Source organism: Dama dama, chromosome 12 (genome assembly GCF_033118175.1).
Source record: "Dama dama isolate Ldn47 chromosome 12, ASM3311817v1, whole genome shotgun sequence".
In the NCBI taxonomy this organism is placed as follows: domain Eukaryota; kingdom Metazoa; phylum Chordata; class Mammalia; order Artiodactyla; family Cervidae; genus Dama; species Dama dama.
Genome location: NC_083692.1, coordinates 98,346,125 through 98,373,755, shown reverse-complemented (window position 1 = coordinate 98,373,755; position 27,631 = coordinate 98,346,125). Strand labels below are relative to the sequence as shown.

The following is a 27,631-nucleotide window of genomic DNA, read 5'->3' as shown; positions in this document are numbered from 1 at the left end:
TTTCTGTCCACCATCTGTGTTCAGACCAAATTTAGTAAATTTTAAATGCTAGTGGCTAAGTACTCCCACTGCTTAGTATGAGTTATTTTTATACATTGTTTTTCTGTCTTTTGCAACCCCATGAACTCTGTAGCCCACCAGGCTCCTCTCTCCATGGAATTTTCAAGGCAGGAATACTGGAGTAGGTTGCCATTTTCTTCTCCAGAGGATCTTTCTGACCCAGAAATCAGAGTAGCATCTCCTGTATCTCCTCTTTATCACTGAGCCACCAGCGAAGCTCATTCTTATACATTAATTCTGTATGATTATTAGGCAATCTGTGTTAGGAAAGTTTCAACCTAACCTGTTAATTTAGTTGTTAGCTTACTGAGGAAAAGTGTGTTTTCCTCAACTTTGTAATCCTGACCTCTAGCATAGTGCCTGGCATACAGTAGGTATTCAGTATATGATGAATGATTGAATAAAAGAGAATTAAAAGTAAAATCTAGGAAAACTTTCCTGAGATGATTTTTAAGAAAATTACAACATCTTGGAACTGATAGACATATTCGAGATTTGAAAATTAATGGTTCTACTGTGTCAGAGAAGTAAATTGATTTATTTTTGATCGCATCGTTACTTGAAAGATTATTACTAGGTGAACAGAAGCCTCCTGACTCTTGCTCTAGTGCTCATTTCAGCACACTCTGGCCTTCTATAGTTAAAATTTTATGAAGTAAATGAGAGAGAAGGGGAATGAGTGACTGATGGGAAAAGAACCTACTACGGAGAACATCTCTAGAGTCCAGTAATTCTAATTTACCATGGAATTGACTAAAATTTCTAGATAAGTTTAAATTTTAATAAGTTCATCTTTATGTCATCATTTAAGCATCACTAAGCACTTGTTCAGGAGTAGATGATGGCATAGAAAGGTTATAATTCATGGAGGAATTTTCAGAAGTTAAAAATCTTGGTAAATTGAAGACCAAGACTTAGAAAACTTAGATAGCTGAAACTGTATAAGTTAATCTTTGGTTTCATGTCATTTTATAGTGAAGGTATTGTTGAAAAAAATTTAAATCTAATGAGAATTAGAAAAATTATACATGCATTTTTCATTGTATTTGTGGCTTTGTTCATTTTTGTAAGGTGATAGTGGCATTAACAAATTGTAAAAATTTTATTATAAAGTTTTGGTTAACTTTTTTGGTATAAGAAATGATATTTTTCCCTGGCTATGATAATTGCTTTCATTTATTATATTTAGTATGTACACAGTAACAGATACTGCCCTTTATGCATTATCTCATTTAATCATGTTAATAGTTCTTTGAGGCAGGTGTTATCATCATCATCATCTTAGGCTCAGAGCTATTACACAATTTGCTTGTGGTCCCACAGCTAGTAAGTGGTAGAGGTAGGATTCAAATCCAAGTCCATGTGCTTTCAGAGCCTGAGCTCTTTACCAATACTACATTGTACTAGATTATAGACATGTATTATTAAATCCTTCAAGATACATCTGAGGACTTCCTCTGTGTGTGACATTGTACTTAGTACTCTTGAAGCTACAGAAGTCATCAAAGATATAATTAGGACTCGTTGAAGAATCTGGTAACTTGAGAACAGTTGTATATCATCATTACCTTATAATCAAAACTTGGAGTCAGAAACTTTGAAAGATTTCTTTTTATTTTTTTTTTCCCAGTATACAGCTTATCAATAATGCTGATTTTTTGGTTCAGCCACTAAACTTGGCTTTCTTAACAGGTTTTTCATGGGAGTGTGACATTACCAGCATACTGGGAAAACACTCAGTGGGATATATTAGTCTGGATCACTGTCATAACTGGACCACCATGGCATTGTCATTATCATTTTTAGATTCTGTTGTTCAAATTGATTTTCTCCCTCTGTATATTTCCCAGCATGTATTAGTTGGTGATGTTTCATCCACCATGAAGCCTGCTAAGACAAACTTTCAGGGTAAGTAAGCCTTTTTTGCTGATTAAAACTGGATTTGCAACATTTTTAAATTTTAATTGAAAATGGTCCTGTGGCCGCTTTAGCACTCAATTCCTCTTTACTGAATTTTTTGGAGATTTTCAGCATCTTATCTCAAAGCATTTTGATCTTTTTCAATGTTTTGCTTGAGACATGTTTTCTAAGTAGCCATACATCATATGTGAACACATTGACTTATATAGTAAATAAATGATTTTTATTAATATTCAGAAAGGGAGCAAATAGATACCTAACTGTGAAGAAGAAAGATGGATCAGAAACAGCTCATGCAATGATGACCTGTAATTTGACTCATAATACAAAACATGCTGTTAGGAGCCTAATTCAGAGATTTCCTGTCACCAATAAAGAGCGTACTGAACTTCTGCCTAAAACAGAAAGAGGAAATGTGTTTGCTGTTGAAGCTGGTATGTATTTTCTGGGGAGATTCCTTGTTTATCCTTTTATTGAATGACTATTCTTTTTCCACTTAACATTTAAAATTTTTTAACATTTTAAAACAACATTAAATAAGATTTCTTACTGTGAATAAGTTTGTTTGAAATGATTAGAATTTGTAAAAGTTTTGTAATGAAATGCAGTATTAAGGCATGTCATTAAGTTAGACAGGGTTTTTGTTTTTGTTTCTTTTTTTACATGTTATAGTAATAGCTAACCATTTATTGAGCACTTATTGTGTGCTGGACAGCATTGTAAACTTGATATAGAGCCTCATGGCAACCCTTCCAAGGTGAGAATTTCCCCTGTTTCACAGGTGAAGAAACTGGGTTCAGAGAAGTTTAATAATTTGTTCAAGGCCGCTCAATCAGCTAGTAAACTGCAGAGCTGGGGTTTGACTCCAAGGTCTGGACTTTACTGTTATATATTATGCTGCCATGATACACTACGAGTGGAATTTTGAATTAGAGCTTCAGCTTCTGCGAAGAGATTGGACAGAGTCTTCAGTATATTAACTTGCTCAGAAGTAGATAAATATATATATTTAGGTTATAAAGTGAAGTTGTAATTTTACTGTTTGGAAAAATAATTTTCCTAATGAGAAGTTTATTTCTTTTATTATCTCCAGTGACAGAGTTTCTATTGGTGAAGTAGGTTTGCAGAATGTAGAAAATGCATGGTCCTAGCTATCAAGGAGCTTTATTAATAAAAATACTTTCACACAAAAAAATATTTTAAGTTATGTGAAGAATATAAAACACATCATGCCTTTTTTATTCTTACCTGCTTAAATATAGATGTTGGCTAAAATGCACAATTAGGAGATTTGTTAAGCATTAAAGCCTTAAGTTTACACGTTATTCTGTTTGATCACGTGCTAACTTCAAGAGGGGTTTTTTCTTTTTCATATGTGTTTTCATACTGCATGTAATAGACTTTACAAGTATAATGTATATTGTTTCCTACTCTAAAATTTTGTTCTAATTGATAGAAACAAGTTTGAGAATCATTTTAGGATATCAAAATTGGATTTTATTTTTAATGATTTTTGTTCATTTTAAAACATTATACACTAGGAATACTTCTGAGAAGTTTGCCATCTAATTGATATCAAAACGTGTAAAGTGTTCTCTAAGAATACTGTGTAGGAGTTAAGCAGCTGAGGTACTGCTTGCTAATTTTATGTTGACTGAGTAGAGAAGAAACACTTAGAAGGTACTAATTACTTACTTATGTTTTTAACTGTATTGTTGATCATAAATTTTTTTTTGTTCTCTGATTTATTTTCAAAGAAAATCGGGAAATGAGCAAGACAAGTGGGCGACTCAACAATGGCATACCTCAGATTCCAGTAAAAAGAGGAGAATCTGAATTTGATTCTTTCAGACAATCTCTGCCAGTGTTTGAAAAACAAGAGGAAATTGTTAAAATAATTAAGGAAAATAAAGTAGTTTTGATTGTCGGAGAAACTGGATCTGGAAAGACTACACAGGTTTGTTTCTAGTTTGTTGTTTATAGAAGAAGAATATTTTACTTCATGTGATAGTTTTGCATCAAATTTATACTACATGTACAAAGTAAACATAATTATAGTTTTTAAACTACTAGTTTGGCTGAAATTTAAAAATTCATGAAATCCAGCATTTGCATAGGTATTGAGAAAACAACATCTTCTGCTCTTTTGATAAAAGTATAAATTGTTTTGAAGGGCTGATTGATCATTTTTATGAAAATTAAATTTATATACTCTTTGACTCAGCATATGTTTGTCTTTGCAAAAGTATTTGAGGATAGATGCTCAGTACAGTGTTCTTTTATAGCAAGCAACAACATCAATAATAACAAACCTAAAAAAGCTGGACATTATATATAATCATATTTGTTAAATTATAGCACATCCATTAGATGGAATGTGCAGCTGTTAAAATGGATTAGGTAGATCTGATATGTTGTTAAGTGACATCAGCAGATTACAAACATTAAGTATAATAATGACTTCATGGGAATAAAAGCCTGTTTATATACACAAATATTTTAAGTTGTATAAACATATTTTCCCCCCAGAAGAGTTTATGAGAAACTTACCAGTAGTTACTTTTGTGGAGAGGAGTGTTGGTAATGGTAGGGGTTGGTAAGACTTTTACCTTATATTTTAAATCTTTTTGACCTGTTTGAGCTTAATTATATAAGAGTGTTTGCAGTCCTTCTATTAGGCTATTTCTGATTTCTTTATACTTTTCACTATTTAAAAGAGTCCAACAGAATTTTATTTCATTGACTTTATAGGATATTTTGGAGAGAATTGACATTTTTGCAATATTGATTATTCCTGCCCAGGAATATGTCATATTTTTTTAGAATGTTCCCATCCTTTATGTTTTTTAGTAGTGTTTTATAATCTTTTTCATGTAAACCTTAACTGTTTCTTTATACTTTTGTTTTTAAGTGTTTTAGTTTCTATTGTGAACAAAATCTTTTTAAATTACATTTTTTAGCTGATTATTAGCAGTTAACATGAAAGGGTTTTTTTTTTATGTTTGGACATGTTACATAACTTTTTTAGTTCTAATGATTTTTCAGTTGACATAGATTTTCTGGATATACAGTTATGCCATCTTAATAGTACTTTAAAATTTGTTTCAGATTCCTCAGTTCCTTTTAGATGATTGCTTTAAAAATGGTATTCCCTGCCGTATATTTTGTACTCAACCAAGACGATTAGCAGCTATTGCTGTGGCTGAAAGAGTTGCTGCAGAGAGGAGAGAAAGGATTGGTCAAACAATTGGGTATCAGATTCGTTTAGAAAGCAGGTAAAGACAATTCACCTGTAACCTTTTATCATTCTTAGAAAAGACTAAATATTTGTATTTCACTAAACATAGAGAATGTGTTGAAAAATGAGGTGGTCATTTTGCTTCAAGTAAGTTTGTGAACAGAACATTGAGGTCATGTCTAAACTTATTGAGGTTTTGAATAAATAAATAGTTTGAAAAGAAATCCTGTTTCATAGTTTCATGATAAAGTGCAAGTTGTATCACCTCTTTGAGTCTTAGTTTCCTCATCTGTAGTATGCAGTTAATGAAAGCATCTAGAGCACAGGTTTGATGTGAAGTTTACAGTAAGCACTCAGTAAGTGTTAGTGACTGAATTCATTATTATTATTATTATTGTTATTGATATTAGTAGTACTTAGTAGTGCCTTCTTGACAGGTAGTACCATTTCTTTGCTCACAGTTATTTGGGTATAATGATTCAAAAAGCTGATCTCATTTATGATATACTGTTTTCCTCAAGTTAAAAATGTTTGGGATCTTAAAAACAATCTCTTTGTACTCTTTAACAAAATAATTAATTAATAAAAGGCTATTAGTAATAATAAATTTGGGATACTATCAAACATAAAATATGTATTTCATATAACTTTGCTAATAAAGCATGTATACCAGTACACTAGATGTATATGTATACCAATACACTACACATATACCAGTGAACTAAAATGGACTGGAATGGGTGAATTTAACTCAGATGACCATTATATCTACTACTGTGGGCAAGAATCCCTAGGAAGAAATAGAGTAGCCATCATAGTCAACAAAAGAGTCCAAAATGCAGAACTTGGATGCAGTCTCAAAAATGACAGAATGATCTGTGTTCGTTTCCAAGGCATACCACACAGTTGCACTCATCTCACACTCTAGTAAAGTCATGCTCCAAATTCTCCAAGCCAGGCTTCAGCAATACGTGAATCATGAACTTCCAGATGTTCAAGCTGGTTTTAGAAAAGGCAGAGGAACCAGAGATCAAATTGCCAACATCCACTGGATCATCACAAAAGCAAGAAAATTCCAGAAAATCATCTGTTTCTGCTTTATTGACTATGCCAAAGCCTTTCACTGTGTAGATCACAATAAACTGTGGAAAATTCTGAAAGAGATGGGAATACCAGACCACCTGACCTGCCTCTTGAGAAATCTATGTAGGCCAGGAAGCAACAGTTAGAACTGGACATGGGCAGCAGACTGGTTCCAAACAGGAAAAGGAGTATGTCAGTGTTGTACATTATCACCCTGCTTATTTATCTTATATGCAGAGTTCATCATGAGAAACGCTGGGCTGAGTGAAGCACAAGCTGGAATCAAGATTGCAGGGAGAAATACCAATAACCTCAGATATGCAGATGACACCACCCTATGGCAGAAAGTGAAGAAGAACTAAAAAGCCTCTTGATGAAAGTGAAAGAGGAGAGTGAAAAAGTTGGCTTAAAGCTCAACATTCAGAAAACTAAGATCACCACGTCCTGTCCCATCTGTTGGCAAATAGATAGGGAAAGAGTGGAAACAGTGGCTGACTTTATTTTTGGGGACTCCAAAATCACTGCAGATGGTATGACTGCAGCCATGAAGTTAAAAGACACTTACTCTTTGGAAGGAAAGTTATGACCAACCTAGAGTAGTCCAGTGGCTAATACTCAGTGCTCCCAATGCAGTGGGCTTGGGTTCGATCCCTGGTTGGGGAACTAGATCCTGCATGCCAAAACTAAGACAAGCCAAATAAATGGTCCTACAAGACCTTCTAGAACTAACACCCAAAAAAGATGTCCTTTTCATTATAGGGGACTGGAGTGCAAAAGCAGGAAGTCAAGAAACACCTGGAGTATCAGACAAATTTGGCCTTGGAGTGCGGAATGAAACAGGGCAAAGGCTAATAGAGTTTTGCCAAGAGAACACACTGGTCATGGCAAACACCATCTTCCAACAACACAAGAGAAGACTCTACACATGGACATCACCAGATGATCAATACGGAAATCAGATTGATTATATTCTTTGCAGCCAAAGATGGAGAAGCTCTATACAGTCAGCAAAAACAAGACCGGGAACTGATTGTGGCTCAGATCATGAACTCCTTATTGCAAAATTCAGACTTAAATTGAAGCAAGTAGGGAAAACCACTAGACCATTCAGGTATGGTCTAAATCAAATCCCTTATGACTATAAAGTGGAAGTGAGAAATAGATTTAAGGGACTAGATCTGGTATATAGAGTTCCTGGTGAACTATGGACAGAGGTTCATGACATTGTACAGGAGACAGGGATCAAGACCATCCCCGTGGAAAAGAAATGCAAAAAGGCACAATGGTTGTCTGAGGAGGCCTTACAAATAGCTGTGAAAAGAAGAGAAGTGAAAAGCAAAGGAGAAAAGGAAAGATATACCCATTTGAATGCAGAGTTCCAAAGAATAGCACGGAGAGATAAGAAAGCCTTCCTCAGCGATCAATGCAAAGAAATAGAGGAAAACAACAGAATGGGAAAGACTAGAGATCTCTTCAAGAAAATTAGAGATACCAAGGGAACATTTCATGCAAAGATGTGTTTGATAAAGGACAGAAATGGTGTGGACCTAACAGAAGCAGAAGATATTAAGAGGAGGTGGCAAGAATACAGAGAAGAACTGTACAAAAAAGATCTTCACGACCCAGATAATCATGATGGTGTTATCACTCACCTGGAGCTAGACATCCTGGAATGTGAAGTCAAGTGGGCATTAGAAAGCATCACTACGAATAAAGCTAGTGGAGGCGATGGAATTCCAGTTGAGCTATTTCAAATCCTGAAAGATGATGCTGTGAAAGTGCTGCACTCAATATGCCAGCAGATTGGGAAAACTCAGCAGTGGCCACAGGACTGGAAAACGTCAATTTTCATTCTAATTCCTAAGAAAGGCAATGCCAAAGAATGCTGCAACTACCACGCAGTTGCACTCATCTCACATGCTAGTAAAGTAATGCTCCAAATTCTCCAAGCCAGGCTTCAGCAATACTTGAACTGTGAACTTCCAGATGTTCAAGCTGGATTTAGAAAAGGCAGAGGCACCAGGGATCAAATTGCCAACATCCGCTGGATCATCCAAAAAGCAAGAGAGTTCCAGAAAAACATCTATTTCTGCTCTATTGACTATGCCAAAGCCTTTGACTGTGTGGATCACAATAAACTGTGGAGAATTCTTAAAGAGATGGGAATACCAGACCATCTGACCTCTCTCTTGAGAAACCCATATGCAGGTCAGGAAGCAACAGTTAGAACTGGACATGGAACAGCAGACTGGTTCCAGATAGGCAAAGGAGTACGTCAAGGCTGTATATTGCCAGCCTGCTTATTTAACTTCTATGCAGAGTACATCATGAGAAACACTGGGCTGGAAGAAGCACAAGCTGGAATCAAGATTGGCGGGAGAAATATCAATAACCTCAGATATGCAGATGACACCACCCTTATGGCAAAAAGTGAAGAGCAACTAAAAAGCCTCTTGATGAAAGTGAAAGAGGAGAGTGAAAAAGTTGGCTTAAAGCTCAACATTCAGAAAACTAAGGTCATGCCATCTGGTCCCATCACTTCATGGGAAATAGATGGGGAAACAGTGGAAACAGTGGCAGACTTTTATTTTTTGGGGCTCCAAAATCACTGCAGACATGAAATTAAAAGACGCTTACTCCTTGGAAGGAAAGTTATGACCAACCTAGATAGCATATTAAGAAGCAGAGACATTACTTTACAAACAAAGGTCCATCTAGTCAAGGCTATGGTTTTTCCGGTGGTCATGTATGCTTTTGAACTGTGGTGTTGGAGAAGACCCTTGAGAGTCCCTTGGACTGTGAGGAGATCCAACCAGTCCATCCTAAAGGCAATCAATCCTGGGTGTTCATTGGAAGGACTGATGCTGAAGCTGAAACTCCAGTACTGTGGCCACCTCATGCGAGGAGTTGACTCATTGGAAAAGACCCTGATGCTGGGACGAACTGGGGGCAGGAGGAGAAAGGGACAACAGAGGATGAGATGGCTGGATGGCATCACCGACTTGATGGACATGAATTTGAGTAAACTCCGGAGTTGGTGATGGACAGGGAGGCCTGGCGTGCTGCGATTCATGGGGTCGCAGAGTCGGACACAACTGAGCAACTGAACTGAACTGCACTGAGAAAGCATGTTAAAAAGCAGAGACATTACTTTGCCATCAAAGGTCCATCTGGTCAAGGCTGTGGTTTCCAGTAGTCATTTATGGATGTGAGAGTTGGACTATAAAGAGAGCTTAGCGCCGAAGAATTGATGCCTTTGAGCTGTGGTGTTGGAGAAGACCCTTGAGAGTCCCTTGGATTGCAAGGAGATCCAACCAGTCCATCGTAAAGGAAATCAGTCCTGAGTGTTCTTTGGAAGGGCTGATGTTGAGGCCGAAACTCTTAATACTTTTGCCACCTGATGTGAAGAACTGACTCATTTGAAAAGACCCTGATGCTGGGAAAGATTGAGGGCAGGAGGAATAGGGGACGATAAAAGGTTAGATGGTTGGATGGCATCACCGACTCAATGGAGATGAGTTTGAGTAAACTCTGGGAGTTGGTGATGGACAGGGAGGCCTGGCATACTGGGGTTCATGGCGTTGTGAAGAGTCGGACACGTCTGAGTGACTGAACTGAACTGAACCAGTACACTGTTATGTTGGTAATACTTACTAAAATACTAAGGATACTAGCATTTTAACATGGCCATGTTTTAATTGCAAAAAAGATTTGTAATTGTAGTTTTTTTTTTTAAAAAAGGGTTTCTCCAAAGACACTTCTGACATTTTGCACCAATGGGGTACTGCTTCGTACACTGATGGCAGGAGATAGTACATTGTCAACTGTGACTCATGTTATTGTGGTAAGAATAATTAAATTTAAATAGCTAATTAAGATTTTAGAATAGGGTATAAGTGAGAACCAATTTTTTTTTTTAAAACAGGCTGTTCTAATCAAGTTACTTTTTATTTTCCATAATTATTAGAAATAAATATTTATATTAAGTAAAGATATTCTTGCCATCAGTTTTCATGAGTGAAAATAGATAGCTTTGTAAAAAGTGCTTTTTATATGTAAAAATGTTACATGTATTTCAAGAGTCTCCAGAATAGAGAAAGTTTTCTTTTTTCTCTGTGCTTAGTCATCTATTTTCTCTTCCATATCTTAGGAGAATACTTAAAGTCAGTTAAATTACTGGTTAAGCTGCTAAATTAACTAGCTGCTGATGAAATAAGTAGATGAATTAGCACCTTATTAAAGAATTCTAAGCTTTTATCCAGTTTGTGTCAGAAAACTTAGATTAAATTCTATAAGCTTGTGATAAGCAGCTTTTGGAGTTATTAGTTCTCTGCATTCAAACCACAATATGCACCTGGTCCTGATGCTAACAGAAGTATATTTAAATAGATTTTATATTTATTAAAAGTACATTAAATTAGACTGTACTAATTCAGAATTTGTTTTAGTTTCTACAGTTTTACATTCTGTGGGAAAAAGGGCAATACGTTACCCACAGAAGATTGTTAATATCTGAGTAGTTCTAAATTGTCCGTATAACAAAATTTTCACTAATTGACTGTGTCCACATTTAATTTTATTTAGTGTGAAACTCAGCAGCTCCATAGTTTTAAAGACTTCACTTATTTTATGTTTTAACTGTTCCATGGTTTGTTTTTGTTTACTGCAGGATGAAGTACATGAAAGGGATCGATTTAGTGATTTTTTACTTACAAAATTAAGAGATTTACTGCAGAAGCACCCAACTTTGAAACTAATTCTTTCTAGTGCTGCCTTAGATGTAAATCTTTTTATTAGATATTTTGGGAGCTGTCCAGTGATATATAGTAAGTAAAATTATCAGATTTCTTCTAGGATTTTACGAAAGAATTCTTTTCTGGCTTGATTTTATTTATTGAAATAGAAATATTAAGGAATATTCTGATGTATAGGGCATCCTTTTCTGTTTTCTCTGAGATGTGCTTAATCAGTCATCTCTATATATTTTCATCCTCTCCTTTTTCACTTTTTGGTATTGTGTAGTGAGCCAGTTTTCTAGTCTTAAAAGAATATATGTTTTAATTTTGTATTCCTCTTTAAATTCTGTCTTACAGCTTCACCTTTATTGCTAGACTCTTTCACAGAGTAGTCATAGTCCCATGTTTATTTCCCATGTATTTCTGAGTATGTTGCCACTGAACTTTTGTCCTTGTCCTTTAATAATACCTGATTTTTCCACCAATCTTTAACAAAATTATTAATTTTCTTCTCAAAAATTGAAAAAGTTGTGTTTACCTCAGTTCAAACATGTAGGATGTAGTTTATTATATTGAACAGCTACTTTTATATTTCCTAATATGAATGTACCATGATTTATTTAACCATTTCTTAATTTTTAGACATTCACATTGGTCCTGGATCCTTCCTTTTGCCAACTATAAACCTTGTTGTTATGAGCATCCTTATACATATATTCTTATATATGTATATATAGGTGCTCTTATTTCTGAGAATAGATTCTTAAAAGTGAAATTGTTGAGTAAAAAGTATGTCTGTTTTTAATTTTAACAATTAGGTTTTGCCATTTTGCTTTTCCAAAAGGCTGAAATGATTCACATTTCTGCAGTTTATGGGGCTATTCATTTATGCATTCTTAACAGTATTGTTTTGAAACTGATTTAATTGCCAAGCCTATTATTCAAATTTTATATAAAAATCTTACTTAAATTGCTGTAGTATTTCTTGTAATCATTCCCCCTTTTTTTGTGAAATACTTATATTCCCATCATCTGTTTGCCAGCACTGCTTCCTAAGTCTCATTCTGTATTACAGCCTATACTTTCTTGGTCTCCTCTGTGGGCTTCTTTTGCATGGTGCTTAAATATTGGTATTTTTGAGGATTATTCCCATAATCCATTCTTTTTTTCTCTTCCTCTCTTCTTTTCCCTCCCCTTCCCCTCCTTTCCCTTCCTTTTTTGACTTCTTTGCTTTTTCTCTTTCCTGCTCTATGCTGCTCTCTACTTGATACTGGGAATGCATAGTTTGTTTCCCTGGAAGATCTCATTCTTACCCTTGACTTCTACTTTCTCTTTTATGGATGACTCCTGAATCTTTATTTCCCAATTCAACCTGTTCTCCAGAGCTTTGGACTTAGGAAGTTTATAAGCAGTTCACATCTAATATGCGCTAACTGAATACTAATCCTTTCTAAAAAATATACAAGCAACTCCTGCAGCTCAATTCCAGAAAAATAAATGACCCAATCAAAAAATGGGCCAAAGAACTAAACAGTTCTCCAAAGAAGACATATAGATGGCTAACAAACATATGAAAAGATGCTCAACATCACTCATTATCAGATAAATGCAAATCAAAACCACAATGAGGTACCATCTCACGCCAGTCAGAATGGCTGCTATCCAAAAGTCTATAAGCAATAAATGCTGGAGAGAGTGTGGCGAAAAGGGAACCCTCTTACACTGTTGGTGGGAATGCAAACTAGTACAGCCACTATGGAGAACAGTGTGGAGATTCCTTAAAAAACTGGAAATAGAACTGCCATATGACCCAGCAATCCCACTGCTGGGCATACACACCGAAGAAACCAGAATTGAAAGAGACATGTGTACCCCAATGTTCATCACAGCACTGTTTATAATAGCCAGGACATGGAAGCAACCTAGATGCCCATCAGCAGACAAATGGATAAGAAAGCTCTGGTACATACACACAATGGAATATTACTCAGCCATTAAAAAGAATGCGTTTGGTGCTTGCTTCGGCAGCGCATGTACTAAAAAGAATGTGTTTGAACCAGTTCTAATAAGATGGATGAAACTGGAGCCTATTATACAGAGTGAAGTAAGCCAGAAAGAAAAACACCAATACAGTATACTAACACATATATTGAATTTAGAAAGATGGTAACGATAACCCTATATGTGAGACAGCAAAAGAGACACAGATATATAGAACAGTCTTTTGGACTCTTTGGGAGAAGGCGAGGGTGGGATGATCTGAAAGAGTAGCATTGAAACATGTATATTATCATATGTGAAATAGATTGCCAGTCCAGGTTCGATGCATGAGACAGGGTGCTCTGGGCTGGTGCACTGGGATGACCCAGAGGGATGGGATGGGGAGGGAGGTGGGAGGGGAGTTCCGGATGGGGAACACATGTAAACCCATGGCTGATTCATATCAATGTATGGCAAAAACCACTACAGTATTGTAAAGTAATTAACCTCCAACTAAAATAAATAAATTTAAAAAAAATAAAAGAAGAGGAATATATAAAATAAAAAATCTGCTTCTTTTGTGTTGCCTGTTTTAGTTAATCATACCATTGACCAAATCACCTAAGTCACAACCTATAGGACTTTTTGTTCATAAGACCAACCTAGACAGCATATTAAAAAGCAGAGACATTACTTTGCCAACAAAGGTCTGCCTAGTCAAGGCTATGGTTTTTCTAGTAGTCATGTATGGATGTGAGAGTTGGACCATAAAGAAAGCTGAGTGCTAAAGAATTGATGCTTTTGAACTGTGGAGTTGGAGAAGACTCTTGAGAGTCCCTTGGACCGCAAGGAGATCCAACCAGTCAGTCCTAAAGGAAATTGGTCCTGAATGTTCATTGGAAGCTGCAGCTCCCATACTTTTGCCACCTGATGTGAAGAACTGACTCTTTGGAAAAGACCCTGATGCTGGGAAAGATTAGAGGCAGTAGGAGAACGGGACAACAGAGGATCAGATGGTTGGATGGCATCACTGATTTGATGGACGTGAGTTTGAGCAAGCTCCGGGAGTTGGTAATGGACAGGAAAGCCTGGCATACTGTGATTAATGGGGTCGCAAAGAGTTAGACATGACTGAGCAACTGAACTGAACTGAAGGCACATAAAATTTATGCATCTGCTAAATTTTGGCAACTAACATTTGACATGTATAAAACCAGACCCCAACTCCCATAAGCCAACTTGTTTGTCTTTAGCTTTCCTTGTCAACCTCAGAGAATGACATCTTCCTCTATCCAGGTTTTTAAGCTAGACTTTTAAGAGCTGTGGTTGATGCTTCCTTATCATTCCTCCATATTTAATCTAATACTGAGTTCTGTGGATTTTACTTCCTGTCTGTCTAGAGTCTCTGTCTGCTTCCATTTTTACTGTCACCAGTCTTATTCAGGCCATTGTCCTCTTCAGCCTGAAGAATTTTAATTGCCCCTACCTAGTCTGTTCCATCTACTCTGCTCTGTTTTAAATCCATTCCCCAGGTTTCAGCCAGAGTGTTGTTTTCTGAAGTGGAATTTTGATGATTTAAACACTCTCATGAGCTTAAAACTTTGAATGACCTTTACCTCAGAATAAAGACCTAAACCCTTAATAAGACTTGTTTCTTCAGCCTCATCTTGAACTATAGCCCCCTCTCCACATCACTTCTCACATCATGTTCCAAATAGCTTGGCTTTTTAGTTCCTTGAGAACACCACACTCTTTCCCACCATAGGACCTTTGTGCATACTGTTTTTTTTTTTTTTCTTCTTCTTCATATTATACTCTTTCCTCTTTGTGTAGCTTAGTTATTTTGTTTACCTCCTTCTCTTGGTTCTCATTTTTCTCGGTGAAGATGTTTTTCTTGTCTTACTCAGGTTCTCCTATTATGTACTGTCATGGTATCTTGTACTTCTCTCTCATAGGACTTTTCACAACTTTATTTTTACATTGTTGTTCTGAATTACTGGATTAAGGTCTGACTGTCCTGCTAGACTGCAATCTTTAAGCTTCAGGAGAACAGGAGGAACTCTGTTTCTACTTGCCATTTATATTCCTAGTACCTAGTATAATGCCAGACACACAAGTGAATAGCAAACACTTGAAAAAACATGCAAATAAACAGGTGTCTATCAAAGTTATATTTAAAGGGCAATATGAGGATTACTTGATCTATGGAATTGCCTTTGGATTAATACTCAGATTTATTAATTTGAGAATCTCATGTTTTTATGCAAATTATCTCTGAGATGCAAGTTGACTGTTTAAAATACTCCTATTGTTTAGTACAGGGAAGACCATTTGAAGTAAAAGAAATGTTTTTGGAAGACATTTTAAGAACTACTGGATATACAAACAAAGAAATGTTAAAATACAAAAAGGAAAAACAGCGAGGTAAGCTCTTTATCAAATATAAAAGAAAATTACTATTGATACTGACATTTTAGAGTACTCCAGTCTTATAGTGTGCAGATACAAGGATACTTGAAAGTATTTCTCTCTGTGTATAGTTGTAGAATATTATATTAGACTACTGTCCCAAATGGACCTTTTATATTGTGGTTTATGTCCACGAGTTATAATCTATGGAGAGGAATTGAAAGGGAATGCCAGAGCTGGGTAGGCTGAGTGTCTGCATCCAAAGATTCAGCCACTGTTTTAAGTAGGGAGAAGATGATATGCTGGCTGTCCCCCAGCATATGTTACAGAGTGGGAGCGAGAGGCGGGTGAGGAAATGCAGAGTTGTGAGTGATGAAAGGCTCATCTTTGTTATAATTGTGAAGTTCTTCAAATCTTGATATTGTTATGAATTGCATCCGAATTTTGAATGTAGCATGACCTGCCTATTAATACATCTCTTATGATTTATGCTATATGTCCACTTTTGAATTAAGGTTAAGTTCCTTCTGGTTACTTTTAACTACATTATTCATGATGGAAGACTTCAAGTTTTGATTCCTTTGTTTAGTTAGTATAACTTTGGACAAATAATCTTAACTTCTTTGGATTCTTTGCTTGAAAAAAGCAATTAGCAATGCCTGTTTCACAGTGCAATGTTGAATCACTAATATGTACATTATAAAATTTCTTGCTCTGATCATAACTTGTATCTCAAACAACTAGCATGGTGGTAGAAGTTCAGTAAATGATTTCCTTCAAAGTGCCATATGGATATTAGTCATTGGTTTAAACAATATTTGTCACATGGATAAAATACTGTTCATTAAATTATGTACTTATATAGAAGTAAACTTCTTACCAGTAGATGAACAGATGAAGTTTTTTAAAGCAGTTTCATGTCTCCTTTTGGTTCAGCATAACATGTTTTATTGAATGTTTCTAATTAATTAATTTTTTAAAGTAACTTTAAAATGAGGCCAACTTTTAGGTATTTTCAAATTCACTTAATTTTTTTAAAGAAATGTGTTTCATAAAACAAAGAATGTGTCTACTTATTTTCTTTGGTAATTAATTTAGAGGAAAAACAACAAACCACACTTACAGAATGGTACTCAGCTCAAGAGAATACTTTCAAGCCTGAATCTCAGAGACAGAGAGCTATCCCAAATGTGACTGAAGAGTATGATTTATTGGATGATGGTGGTGACGCTGTCTTCAGTCAGCTGGTAAGACCTCTGTGGTTTTACACTGATAGTTTGAGAGAAAATTGTGTAAACAGTATTTTATGAGATTATAATTTTTATTGCATTATTAAAGCATAATTCCCTTACTTTATCTTAGACTACAACACATTTTTCAGAATAACTTTCTATAAACTCTTTTTTTCAAATAATGAGACATCTTTTATTGTTTCATTCTGAGTTAAATTATTTCAATATTTTCTATAAATTGTTTCAAGAAAATAGTTATAGTTATTATGTATATACATTATTATTGCTTGATATTTTAATCATGTCAAAAATTTAAGGACCTATGAGCTAAGCAATGTAAGATTAGCTAAGTTAGGAAAACACTGAGAAAAGACTGTTGGTATTAAGGCAAGTATAATCAAGACCAGTGTTTCCACCACAAAGCTGCTGCTGCTGCTCCTGCCAAGTCGCTTCAGTCATGTTCGACTCTGTGCGACCCCATAGATGGCAGCCCACCAGGCTCCCCCATCCATGGGATTCTCCTGGCAAGAACACTGCAGTGGGTTGCCATTTCCTACTCCAGTGCATGAAAGTGAAAAGTGAAAGTGAAGTTGCTCAGTCATGTCTGACTCTTTTCGACCCCATGGACTGCAGCCTACCAGGCTCCTCCCTCCATGGGATTTTCCAGGCAAGAGGACTGGAGTGGGCTGCCATTGCCTTCTCCCCACCACAAAGCTATGTGACTGTAAAGTCAGTTACACATCATAGATCTCAGTTTCTTCTTCTTTTCTCCCTTTTATTTTGCCAGAAAATCTTTCTACAAAATCTTTTTTGTAGACATCCTGCCAACTCATCCCTCACTCTCCACCTCTACCCCCTAGGCTGGGCTTCTGCTACTTTGGGTTCCATGAAGTCTATTTGAAAACAAACTAATGAATTTCCTAGGTTCCTTCTGGTCTTTGATTGTGGTTTAGAATTCTTAAGGGCTTCCCTGGTGGCTCAGATGGTAAAGAATCTGTAGGCAGTGTGGGAGACCTGGGTTCAATCTCTGGGTTAGGAAGATCCCCTGGAGAAGGACATGACAACCCACTCTAGTATTCTTGCCTGGAGAATCCCCATGGACAGAGGAGCCTCACAGGTTGCAAGAGTCGGACACAACTGAGCGACTTTCACTCAGAGTTCTTAAAAAGGCATTGGCAATTAGATTAATGGCTGGGACTGTATATTTTTTAGAAAAGGAATTAAACTGTATTGAGCATGAGAATGCAAATATGCTTGGCAGTTTTCTCCCATTGTTTAAAGTTCTGATGAATCCAAATGAACTATTCTTGTAAAGAATGTATACTTTTAAAGAATGTTTAAAAATTGTTATTTAGTGTTGGGAACATCCATTTGGTTCAGTGAATAGCATTTTGATCCTGTAAGTTAGTGATTCTTAAGTCTGGCTACATATTAGCATCTCCCAAGGAACATTTAAAGTCCTGTGGAATCTGGCCTCCATCTGAAATTCTGATGTACTTGCTCTGGGGTGGGACTTGGCTTCAGTGTTGACAAGCTCCAGGTGATATTTCCTCTGTGGTACAGTTGGAAGGGAAGACCACTGATCTGTAGGTATATTTAGCACATTGTGTCAGAAGCACAGTTAATATTGTGACTGGATCATACTGCTTTGTTGACAAGCTCATTCTCAGATAAAAGATGAATGTGAAAACAACATACAGTATTGGGAATGGTAATGTTTATGATGAAAAGACAAACTTTTATGTCAAATCCTTTGATATAACACTGTATGACTAACAGTTCTTATGGTCATTATGGCCATCTTGTGTTCTTTGCCAGCAAAGGTTAAGTAATTTACAATTTTTGCTTCTTTTTGAAGACAGAAAAAGATGTGAATTGCCTTGAACCATGGTTAATAAAGGAAATGGATGCTTGTCTTTCTGACATATGGCTGCATAAAGATGTTGATGCCTTTGCTCAGGTCTTTCACCTTATTTTAACTGAAAATGTTAGTGGTAAGTATAAATTATTTCAGTTTTTTAAATTACTCTTGCAGTTATTTATTATGATAGAGATATAGTTTAATTCATAAAATTCAAAATTCACTTTTTGTTCATGACCAATAATTTGTTCTTTTGGAGTACTTATTTCAAATATACAAGTGAGGATTTTTTTTATTAGCATAGTAGAATAGATATTGTACAATAGAATAGTATTGTATTAAATCAAGGATTCTTAGCCTAATGTCTCCAGAACAGTTTTATGGGGTCTGTAAATATATGATAATTATATGCAAAAGTATTTTTATGTGTATAAGATTTGTGATATAAATATACTCACCCCAAAATCACCCCTCTTCCCCCTTGAAAATCCAGATATCTTGGATTTTCAAAGAGATTTATGATTTCAAAACATGGAAAAATATTACTATCTTTTGCTCTAGATTATTCCTTCAATAAGTGAAAAATTTTAGTATACCTTTAGTTATTTAGGCTCAAGTTCTGATTCACATGTACCTGCATTATATCATGTGACGTATTTTCACTAATGATTTATTCTGATTTCATTAGTTGAATATAATGGATATTAATAATCAGAGGTGAGTTTTAGAACCCTAAAGGCTTTTAGACAAAAGGTAGAATGATGGTAATGGAACGTCAGTACTGAAAGGGACTTAGGTGTCAAATAGTTTATCCCCTCACTTGAACTTCTCAGCATTATTATAATTGACCACTCCCTTCTTGAAACATGTTCTTCAGTTTACTTCTGATATTCCATAGTTGATTTATTTTCTTCTCATCTCCCTGACTGGTAGGTCTTGGTTTCCTTGGCAGGATTTTTTTCTTTTTCTTGACCTCCAAATATGGAATGTCCCGGCCCCCAATCCTTAAACTTTACTTCTCTTTACACTTACACCTAAGTTGAATCTCATCTAGTCATAGCTTTAAATATTTATTTAAAATGACTCCTGACTTTATGTCGTCTCTAATCCTGACCTCCCGCTTCACTTCAATATACCTCACTACTTGACATTTCCAGTTGGAAGTCTGTAAGGGGAATAAAGCTAGATTTACACCAAACAACTTGATTTTCTATCTCCTAATCTCTCTCTCAACCTGCTATTTTGTGAATGTTCCTCTAGTGATCATTATCAGTTTCAGACCCCATTAAAAATGCAAGTGCCTGGCCATCCCAGGCACACTGAATCTAACCTTACTGTACTACCATTCACCTAGTTGCTAAGGTAACAAAATATAAAATCATCCTTGACTTTGCTCTCATACCTCACGTGTAATCCATTAGCAAATCTTGTTAGTTTTACCTTATAAATAAATCCTGAATCTCACCATATTTTACTGCCTATACTGCTGCCATCTAGCCCAAGCCAGCGTTTTTCTCCTGGACTGTTACACTGACCTGTTAACAGCTTCTATTCTTACGTTACTTATAGTCTGTTCTCCAGAGAACAATCGGATTGATCCTTTCGAAAAGGAAATTGGATCATGCCACTTCTCTTCTCAACTCTCCAATGGCTTTCAATTACACTTTGAATAAAAATCAAAGTCTTTTCCCCTGATTTAGTCTCTGATAGTCTTTTTAAATCTCATTTTCTACTGTTTGCCTTGTTCACTGTAATTTAGCCACTCTTATCTTCTTGCTCTTCATATATGCTGTCTCATTCCCATCTTTGGGCCTTTGCTTTTATTGTTTTTTTATGCTTGAAATGGTCTAATATGGTCTAATATGGTCCAATGCCTACTTCATTTAGGTTTCTATCCATAAGTTAGGAAATTTGAACTCTGAGACACATTGCTTTAAAACATTTATGAAACATTTTAAAGTATTTTTGTATTATCTTTGACCCTCTTTTTAGATATTTCTTTTGTGACTACTAGATTATTACTTTGATAATGGTCATCTCTCCTTTATAGTTTTATTGGACATTTTTCGGAGCCCAGTATTCTAATGTCTTAAGCCACGTGTAGTGAACTAAAATAAATGTTAGCATATCTCTATGAACAGTAATTTACTTTCCATATTTTTATTTCTCTTCTAAAATCTCAATGCTTAATTTTAAGGTAACAGAAGTTGAAAATACTTCATGTGATCCAGGAAACCTTTGGCTTCATAGATTTCTTTTTAACTATGTCAATTTTCCTGTGTGATCTTGTGTAGCCAGGTAGTAATTAGCTGGTTTAGTAGGACTAGGCATTCCGTGGAATGCTGGATGCTAGTCATCTTTTGCTGTGTAAGAAATGATTCCCAAACTTAGCAACCTAAGACATTTATTATTTTACATAGTTATTGAGAGTCAAGAATCTGGGAGTGCTTTAACTGAGTGGTTCTGGCTCCTAGTCACTTGTAGACTGATAGTTAAGCTGTTGGCAGGGGTTGCAGTCATCTGAAAGTTTACTGAGACTGAGGATCTGCTTCTAAGATGGCTCACTCTTGTGGCTGTTGGTCAGAGAACTCAGTTTGTCTCTGCTATTAGCAGAAGGCCTCTGTTCTTTGCCATCTGGACCGTCCATAGGATTGCCTTGTTCTTCTCAGAAAGTGACAGCTGGCTTCTCCCAGAGTGTGTGATTCAAAAGGGAAAAAGGAAAAGCAAGCAGGAAACTGTAGGTACCTTTCATGTCCTAGTCTCCAAAGTTGCATACCCTTTTTTCCACTTTATTCTATTTGCTAGAATCAGTCACTTAGTCCTGCTCACATTCAAGGAGAGGCGAATTAGGCTCCACCCCTTGAAGGAAAAAGTATTAGTGAATTTTTGGTTTTCAAACTCCCACGCTTATTTGTACCCCTAATTGAATTGAATTACTACATTGAAGTAGTAATTCTCATATAGTGAACGTAAATCATAATCTTTGCAGATCTTTTTAATAATGCATATGCTTTCCCACCCCAGACTACTGAATCTGAATCTAGAAGTAAGGCATAGCTATCTGTGCTTTCAGAAATAAAAAGCCTGAGGTAATTCTCTTATAAGTCCCCCTGTCTACCTTAAGAACCATTGGTTTATATTAATATTTGATACCATGTTTTAGAGGGTTGTTAACCTGTTTTACTATAGAGGGTTTTTATCAGTAGTGATTTCTTTCTGAAATTAGCAATTTTGTACTTTATGAACATTAGTTCTAAGTAATTATAATATATCGCATTGCTTGAAATATATTTTAAGATGGAATTTAAATTCAATAAAAGTTTATTTTTTTTCTCATGGAGGGTTTTATGGGAAGTAAACTTTCTGCCAGTGTTACTCTCTTTAAGCATCTTATAAGATGACCCTGGATTGATGGGGGAATAAAAGCAAAATAAAAGGATGTAAAAAAGTCATTTTAAATTTTTCATTTGCCCTTTTAAGCTTTCACTACTAGATTCTGATGACAATTAACTTTTTAATTATATCTGGTCATTTGATTAAGGCAGAATCTAGATTTAAGAAGGTTACTTAATAGTTCAACAAGTTAGTAGCTTTCCTTTCTGTTTTGATTAACACTATCTCTCCTCCTCCTGCCTTCCAACTTGTGGTACTTACTTTATCCTGCTTATACTAATGACACATCAGTATCAGATCTTGGATGATCTGAGTTAAGGCTTATACAGTGCTGTTATATATTTAGGTAAATGACCATGTCCTAGGTTAATTCTCTTAACATTCAAGTAAATTAAAATGTATTTAAGTAATTTGAACATTTAACATTTACATACCTTTTCTTTCTTTTAGTTGATTATAGACACAGTGAAACCAGTGCAACAGCTCTGATGGTTGCTGCAGGACGAGGTTTCTCAAGTCAAGTAGAACAGTTAATTAGCATGGGAGCCAATGTTCACAGTAAAGCATCAAATGGCTGGTAATTTTTAATTGCATCCATCCTTTGTATACCTTTGTATAGCTACATATGTCTTTTTTGATTTCTTGTATTTGCCTTTATATTAAAAGCTATTGTGAGGGGACTTCCCTGGTGGTCTAGTAATGAAGACTCTGAACTTCCACTGCAGGGGACATGGGTTTAATATCTGGTTGGCAACTAAGATCCCGCAGACCATGCAACACAGCCAGTAAATAAATAAAGTTGCTTAAAAAAATAAAAAAGAAAAACTTAAAAAAAAAATGAAAGCTGTTGTGTAAAATTGCTCATACATCTCTACTTTAATTGATGAATGAATAACTTTGAGTAACTAGTTTCCTAATTTTGAGAACATTATTTCTCTTTTTTTAATTTGATACCTTTGAATTTTGTCAGGATGGCTTTAGATTGGGCTAAACACTTTGGTCAGACTGAAATTGTGGATCTTCTAGAATCTTACAGGTAAAACTTTTTGCTATTTTTAATTCAAACTCCTTTTGAAAAAGGTTAGCCATATAAATCATAGAATGTGACCTATAAAAGCTATTTATAGTATCTTATCCAGCTATATATATGTTTTTGTAGTTCTGAGAACATTTTCTAATAATAGTTTTCAGTTACTTTGTAGGTTGCTAATAAGATTTCCAAGGCAAACCATTCAGTATCACAGTAATCCAAATCTATGCCCCAACCACTAACGCTGAAGAAACTGAAGTTGAATGGTTCTATGAAGACCTACAAGGTCTTCATAGAACTAACACCCAAAAAAGATGTCCTTTTCATTATAGGGGACTGGAATTCAAAAGTAGGAAGCCAAGAGATACCTGGAGTAACAGGCATATTTGGCCTTGGAGTACAGAATGAAGCAAAGCAGAGGCTAATAGAGTTTTGCCAAGAGAACACACTGGTCATAGCAAACACCCTCTTCCAACAACACAAGAGAAGACTCTACACATGGACATCACCAGATGGTCAACACCAAAATCAGATTGATTATATTCTTTGCAGCCAAATGTGGAGAAGCTCTATACAGTCAGCAAAAACAAGACCTGGAGCTGACTGTGGTTCAGATCATGAACTCCTTATTGCCAAATTCAGACTTAAATTGAAGAAAGTAGGGAAAACCACTAGACCATTCAGGTATCACCTAAGTCAAATCCCTTATGATTATACAGTGGAAGTGACAAATAAATTCAGGGGATTAGATGATAGACTGCCTGAAGAACTATAGACAGATGTTTCTGACATTGTACAGGAGGCAGTAACAAGACCATCCCCAAGGAAAAGAAAGGCAAAAAGGTAAAATGGTTGTCTGAGGAGGCCTTCCAAGTAACTAAGCAAAGAAGAGAAACTAAAGCAAAGGAGAAAAGGAAAGATATAAGCATCTGAATGCAGAGTTCCAAAGAATAGCAAGGAGAGATAAGAAAGCCTTCCTTGGTGATCAATGCAATCACATAGAGGAAAACAATAAAATGGGAAAGACTAGAGATCTCTTAAAGATAATTAGAGATACCAAGAGAATATTTCATGCAAAGATGGGCTCAATGAAGTACAGAAATGGTATTGACCTAACAGAAGTAGAGGATACTAAGAGGTGGCAAGAATACACAGAAGAACTGTACAAAAAAGATCTTCATGACCCAGATAATCACGATGGTGTGAGCACTCACTTAGAGCCAGACATCCTGGAATGTGAAGTCAAGTGGGCCTTAGGAAATATCCCTACGAACAAAGCTAGTGGAGGTGATGAATTCCAGTTGAGCTATTTCAAATCCTAAACGATGATGCTGTGAAAGTGCTGCACTCAGTATGCCAGCACATTTGGAAAACTCAACAGCTGCCACAGGTTGAAAAGGTCAATTTTCATTCCAGTCCCTAAGAAAGGCAATGCCAAAGAATGCTCAAACTACCACACAATTGCACTCACCTCACACACTGTTAAAGTAATGCTCAAAATTCTCCAAGCCAGGCTTCAACAGTATGTGAACCGTGAACTTCCAGATGTTCAAGCTCGTTTTAGAAGAGGCAGAGGAACCAGAGATCAAATTGCAAACATCCATTAGATCATCAGAAAAGCAAGAGAGTTCCAGAAAAACATCTATTTCTGCCTTATTGACTGTGCGAAAGACTTTGACTGTGCGGATCACCACAACCTGTGGAAAATTCTTAAAGAGATGAGAATGCCAGAACATGAAGTTAAAATATATTAAAACATCTATTATTCAGGAACACAAAATATTTATTTGACTTGGGTTTTTATTATATTACATCTATAGATTTAGTGTTGAATATTTATTGGGAATATCAGACCACCTGACCTGCCTCTTGAGAAACCTATAGGCAGGTCAGGAAACAGTTAGAACTGGACATGGAACATGGACATAGACATGGAAAATTAGAGTTAGGGTTAGGTTAGGGTTAGGACTAGTTCCAAATAGGAAAAGGAGTACATCAAGGCTGTATATTGTCACCCTGCTTATTTAACTTCTATGCAGAGTACATCATGAGAAATGCTGGGCTGGAGGAAGCACAAGCTAGAATCAAGATTGCCAGGAGAAATATCAATAACCTCAGATATGCAGATGACACCACCCTTATGGCAGAAAGTGAAGAAATAAAGAGCCTCTTGATGAAAGTGAAAGAGGAGAGTGAAAAAGTTGGCCTAAAGCTCAACTTTCAGAAAACTAAGATCATGGCATCCAGTGCCCATCACTTCATGGCAAATAGGGAAACAGTGGAAACAGTGTCAGACTATTTTTTTGGGCTCCAAAATCACTGCAGATGGTGACTGCAGCCATGAAATTAAAAGACGCTTACTCCTTGGAAGGAAAGTTATGACCAACCTAGACAGCATGTTAAAAAGCAGAGACAATACTTTGCCAACAAAGGTCTGTCTAGTCAAGGCTATGGTTTTTCCCGTGGTCATTTATGGATATGAGAGTTGGACTATAAAGAGAGCTGAGTGCCGAAGAATTGATGCTTTTGAACTGTGGTGTTGGAGAAGACTCTTGAGGGTCTCTTGGACTGCAAGGAGATCCAACCAGTCCATCCTCAAGGAGATCAGCCCTGGGTGTTTATTGGAAGGACTGATGCTGAAGCTGAAACTCCAATACTTTGGCCACCTGATGCAAAGAGTTGACTCATTTGAAAAGACCCTGATGCTGGGAATGATTGAGGGCAGGTGGTGAAGGGGATGACAGAGGATGAGATGGTTGGATGGCATCACCGACTCAATGGACATGGGTTTGGGTGGACTCTGGGAGTTGGTGATGGACAGGGAGGCCTGGCGTGCTGTGGTTCATGGGGTCACAAAGAGTCGGACACTATTGAGCAACTGAACTGAACTAAACATCTATAGATTTAGTCTTGAAAATTTATTAGATGAAGTAAACATTTGATGTATGAAATTAGTTTTGTCATTTTAATTTCATTAAATGATAATGTAGTGTCTCAAAATTCTTGGCAGATCCAAATGCTAATGCTGATGTGGTGAGTTTTGTTCTCATTTCATTAATTGCACCCAGAACTTGCAGTCCTTTTAATTCTAACACTTTGAAAATTCCATTCTTATGGTGTTAGGTATAGCTTACTGGTTACTACAGATTATCACAAAAGCAGTTATCTGGATAATATTTTAATTATCCCAGCTAAGTCAGATTTCTTTTTGTTACATAGATCGTGATATTATCAATTATAAATTTAAAATATTTAAATTAAGTTCATTATGTTTGCTGGATTGATAAAGTTTATAGCTTTAAACAACACAGAAGTAAAACAATAAACTTGAAATGTTTTGTTTTAAAGACTTAAAATTTTAAGTCTTTAAAGTCTTAAAAATTTAAGACTTAAAAATTTTAAATACTACGGGTATAAAGTTGCAAAAGATTCATATTTTTCCTATTGAAAGCAGTCTTATTTTTCTGTTAAGCTCTTTAAGAGACATTGAGCTGAACTGAACTTTCTAGAAATCATATTGATAATTGCTAGTGATGGCAGTAGTCTATATTTTTACATACAGCATGAAGAAACAAGTGGGTTATTCCAGTAATTTCTGCTGATGCTGGCTTTTGGGAAATAGCACAATCAACCTACTTTTAGTTTGAAGTGAAAGTCGCTCAGTTGTGTCCGACTCTTTGCAACCCCATCGACTATACAGTCCTTGGAATTCTCCAGGCCAGAATACTGGAGTGGGTAGCCTATCCCTTCTCCAGCAGATCTTCCCGACCCAGGAATCGAACCAGGGTCTCCTGCATTGCAGGCAGATTCTTTACCAACTGAGCTATCAGGGAAGCCTACTTTTAGTATAGGAGAACCAAATTAACAGTCATGTTAAGCTGGCACCTGTACAGTTCTTTTATTTTTAATGAGAACTATTTTTCAGAATATTGTTTATAATAATGAGTAGTTAGAAACAACCTATTAAAATATAAGTGATGACCAAAAGTTTGTGTTTTTTAAGTTTTATTGATATTCAATTCACATATCATATAATTCACCTACTTTAGTGTGTATTCTAGTGGTTTTTAGTATGTTCAAAGAGTTATGCAATCATCACTACAGTCAGTTTTGATAACATTTGCATCACCCCAAAAAGAAACCTGTGCTCATTTGAAGTCCTTCTTTTCCTCAACTTTCCCAGCCCTAGGCAACCACTAATCTACTTCCATTTTCTGTAGATTAATATTCTGGACAATTCATATAAATGGAATCGTATAATCTGTGGTCTTCTATAATTGGCTTCTTTCACTTAGCATAATGTTTTCAAAAGTCATCCATGTCGTAACATCCTTTTGATGACTTAGTAATATTCTGTTTTCTGGGTAGACCACTGTTTGCTTATTCACTCATTAAATGATGAACAGTTCATTTCCACTTTTGGGATGTTATGAATAATTACTGGTATAAATATTTGTGTACAGATTTTTTTGTGGACAGATATTTTAATTTCTTCTTGTGTATATTCCTGGAAGTCTAACTGCTGGGGCACATGGTAACACTGTTTAACATTTTGAGAAACGGCCACATTGTTTTCCAAAATGGTTACGTCATTTTACATTTCCACTCAGGTTCCAGTTTCTTCACATCCTCTCTCACACTTATTATTTGTCATTTGGTAATAGTCATTCTCATGGGTGTGAAGTGGTA

The 27,631-nt window shown here is 35.9% G+C and overlaps 1 protein-coding gene across 2 annotated transcripts in view; it reads left to right on the top strand.

Moving 5' to 3' along the window:
* YTHDC2 (YTH N6-methyladenosine RNA binding protein C2) overlaps positions 1–27,631 on the top strand; it is a 64,565-nt gene that overhangs the window by 5,947 nt on the left and 30,987 nt on the right. The window contains exons 3-12 of one of the 2 annotated variants that reach the window (XM_061158191.1): positions 2,218–2,414; positions 3,738–3,937; positions 5,089–5,255; positions 10,043–10,145; positions 10,971–11,127; positions 15,334–15,441; positions 16,525–16,673; positions 18,517–18,652; positions 22,363–22,489; positions 22,883–22,948. In XM_061158191.1, the coding sequence (XP_061014174.1) occupies positions 2,218–2,414; positions 3,738–3,937; positions 5,089–5,255; positions 10,043–10,145; positions 10,971–11,127; positions 15,334–15,441; positions 16,525–16,673; positions 18,517–18,652; positions 22,363–22,489; positions 22,883–22,948 (1,410 nt within the window). The remainder of the gene's footprint in view (positions 1–2,217; positions 2,415–3,737; positions 3,938–5,088; positions 5,256–10,042; positions 10,146–10,970; positions 11,128–15,333; positions 15,442–16,524; positions 16,674–18,516; positions 18,653–22,362; positions 22,490–22,882; positions 22,949–27,631) is intronic. The other variant, XM_061158192.1, reaches the window with a different exon arrangement.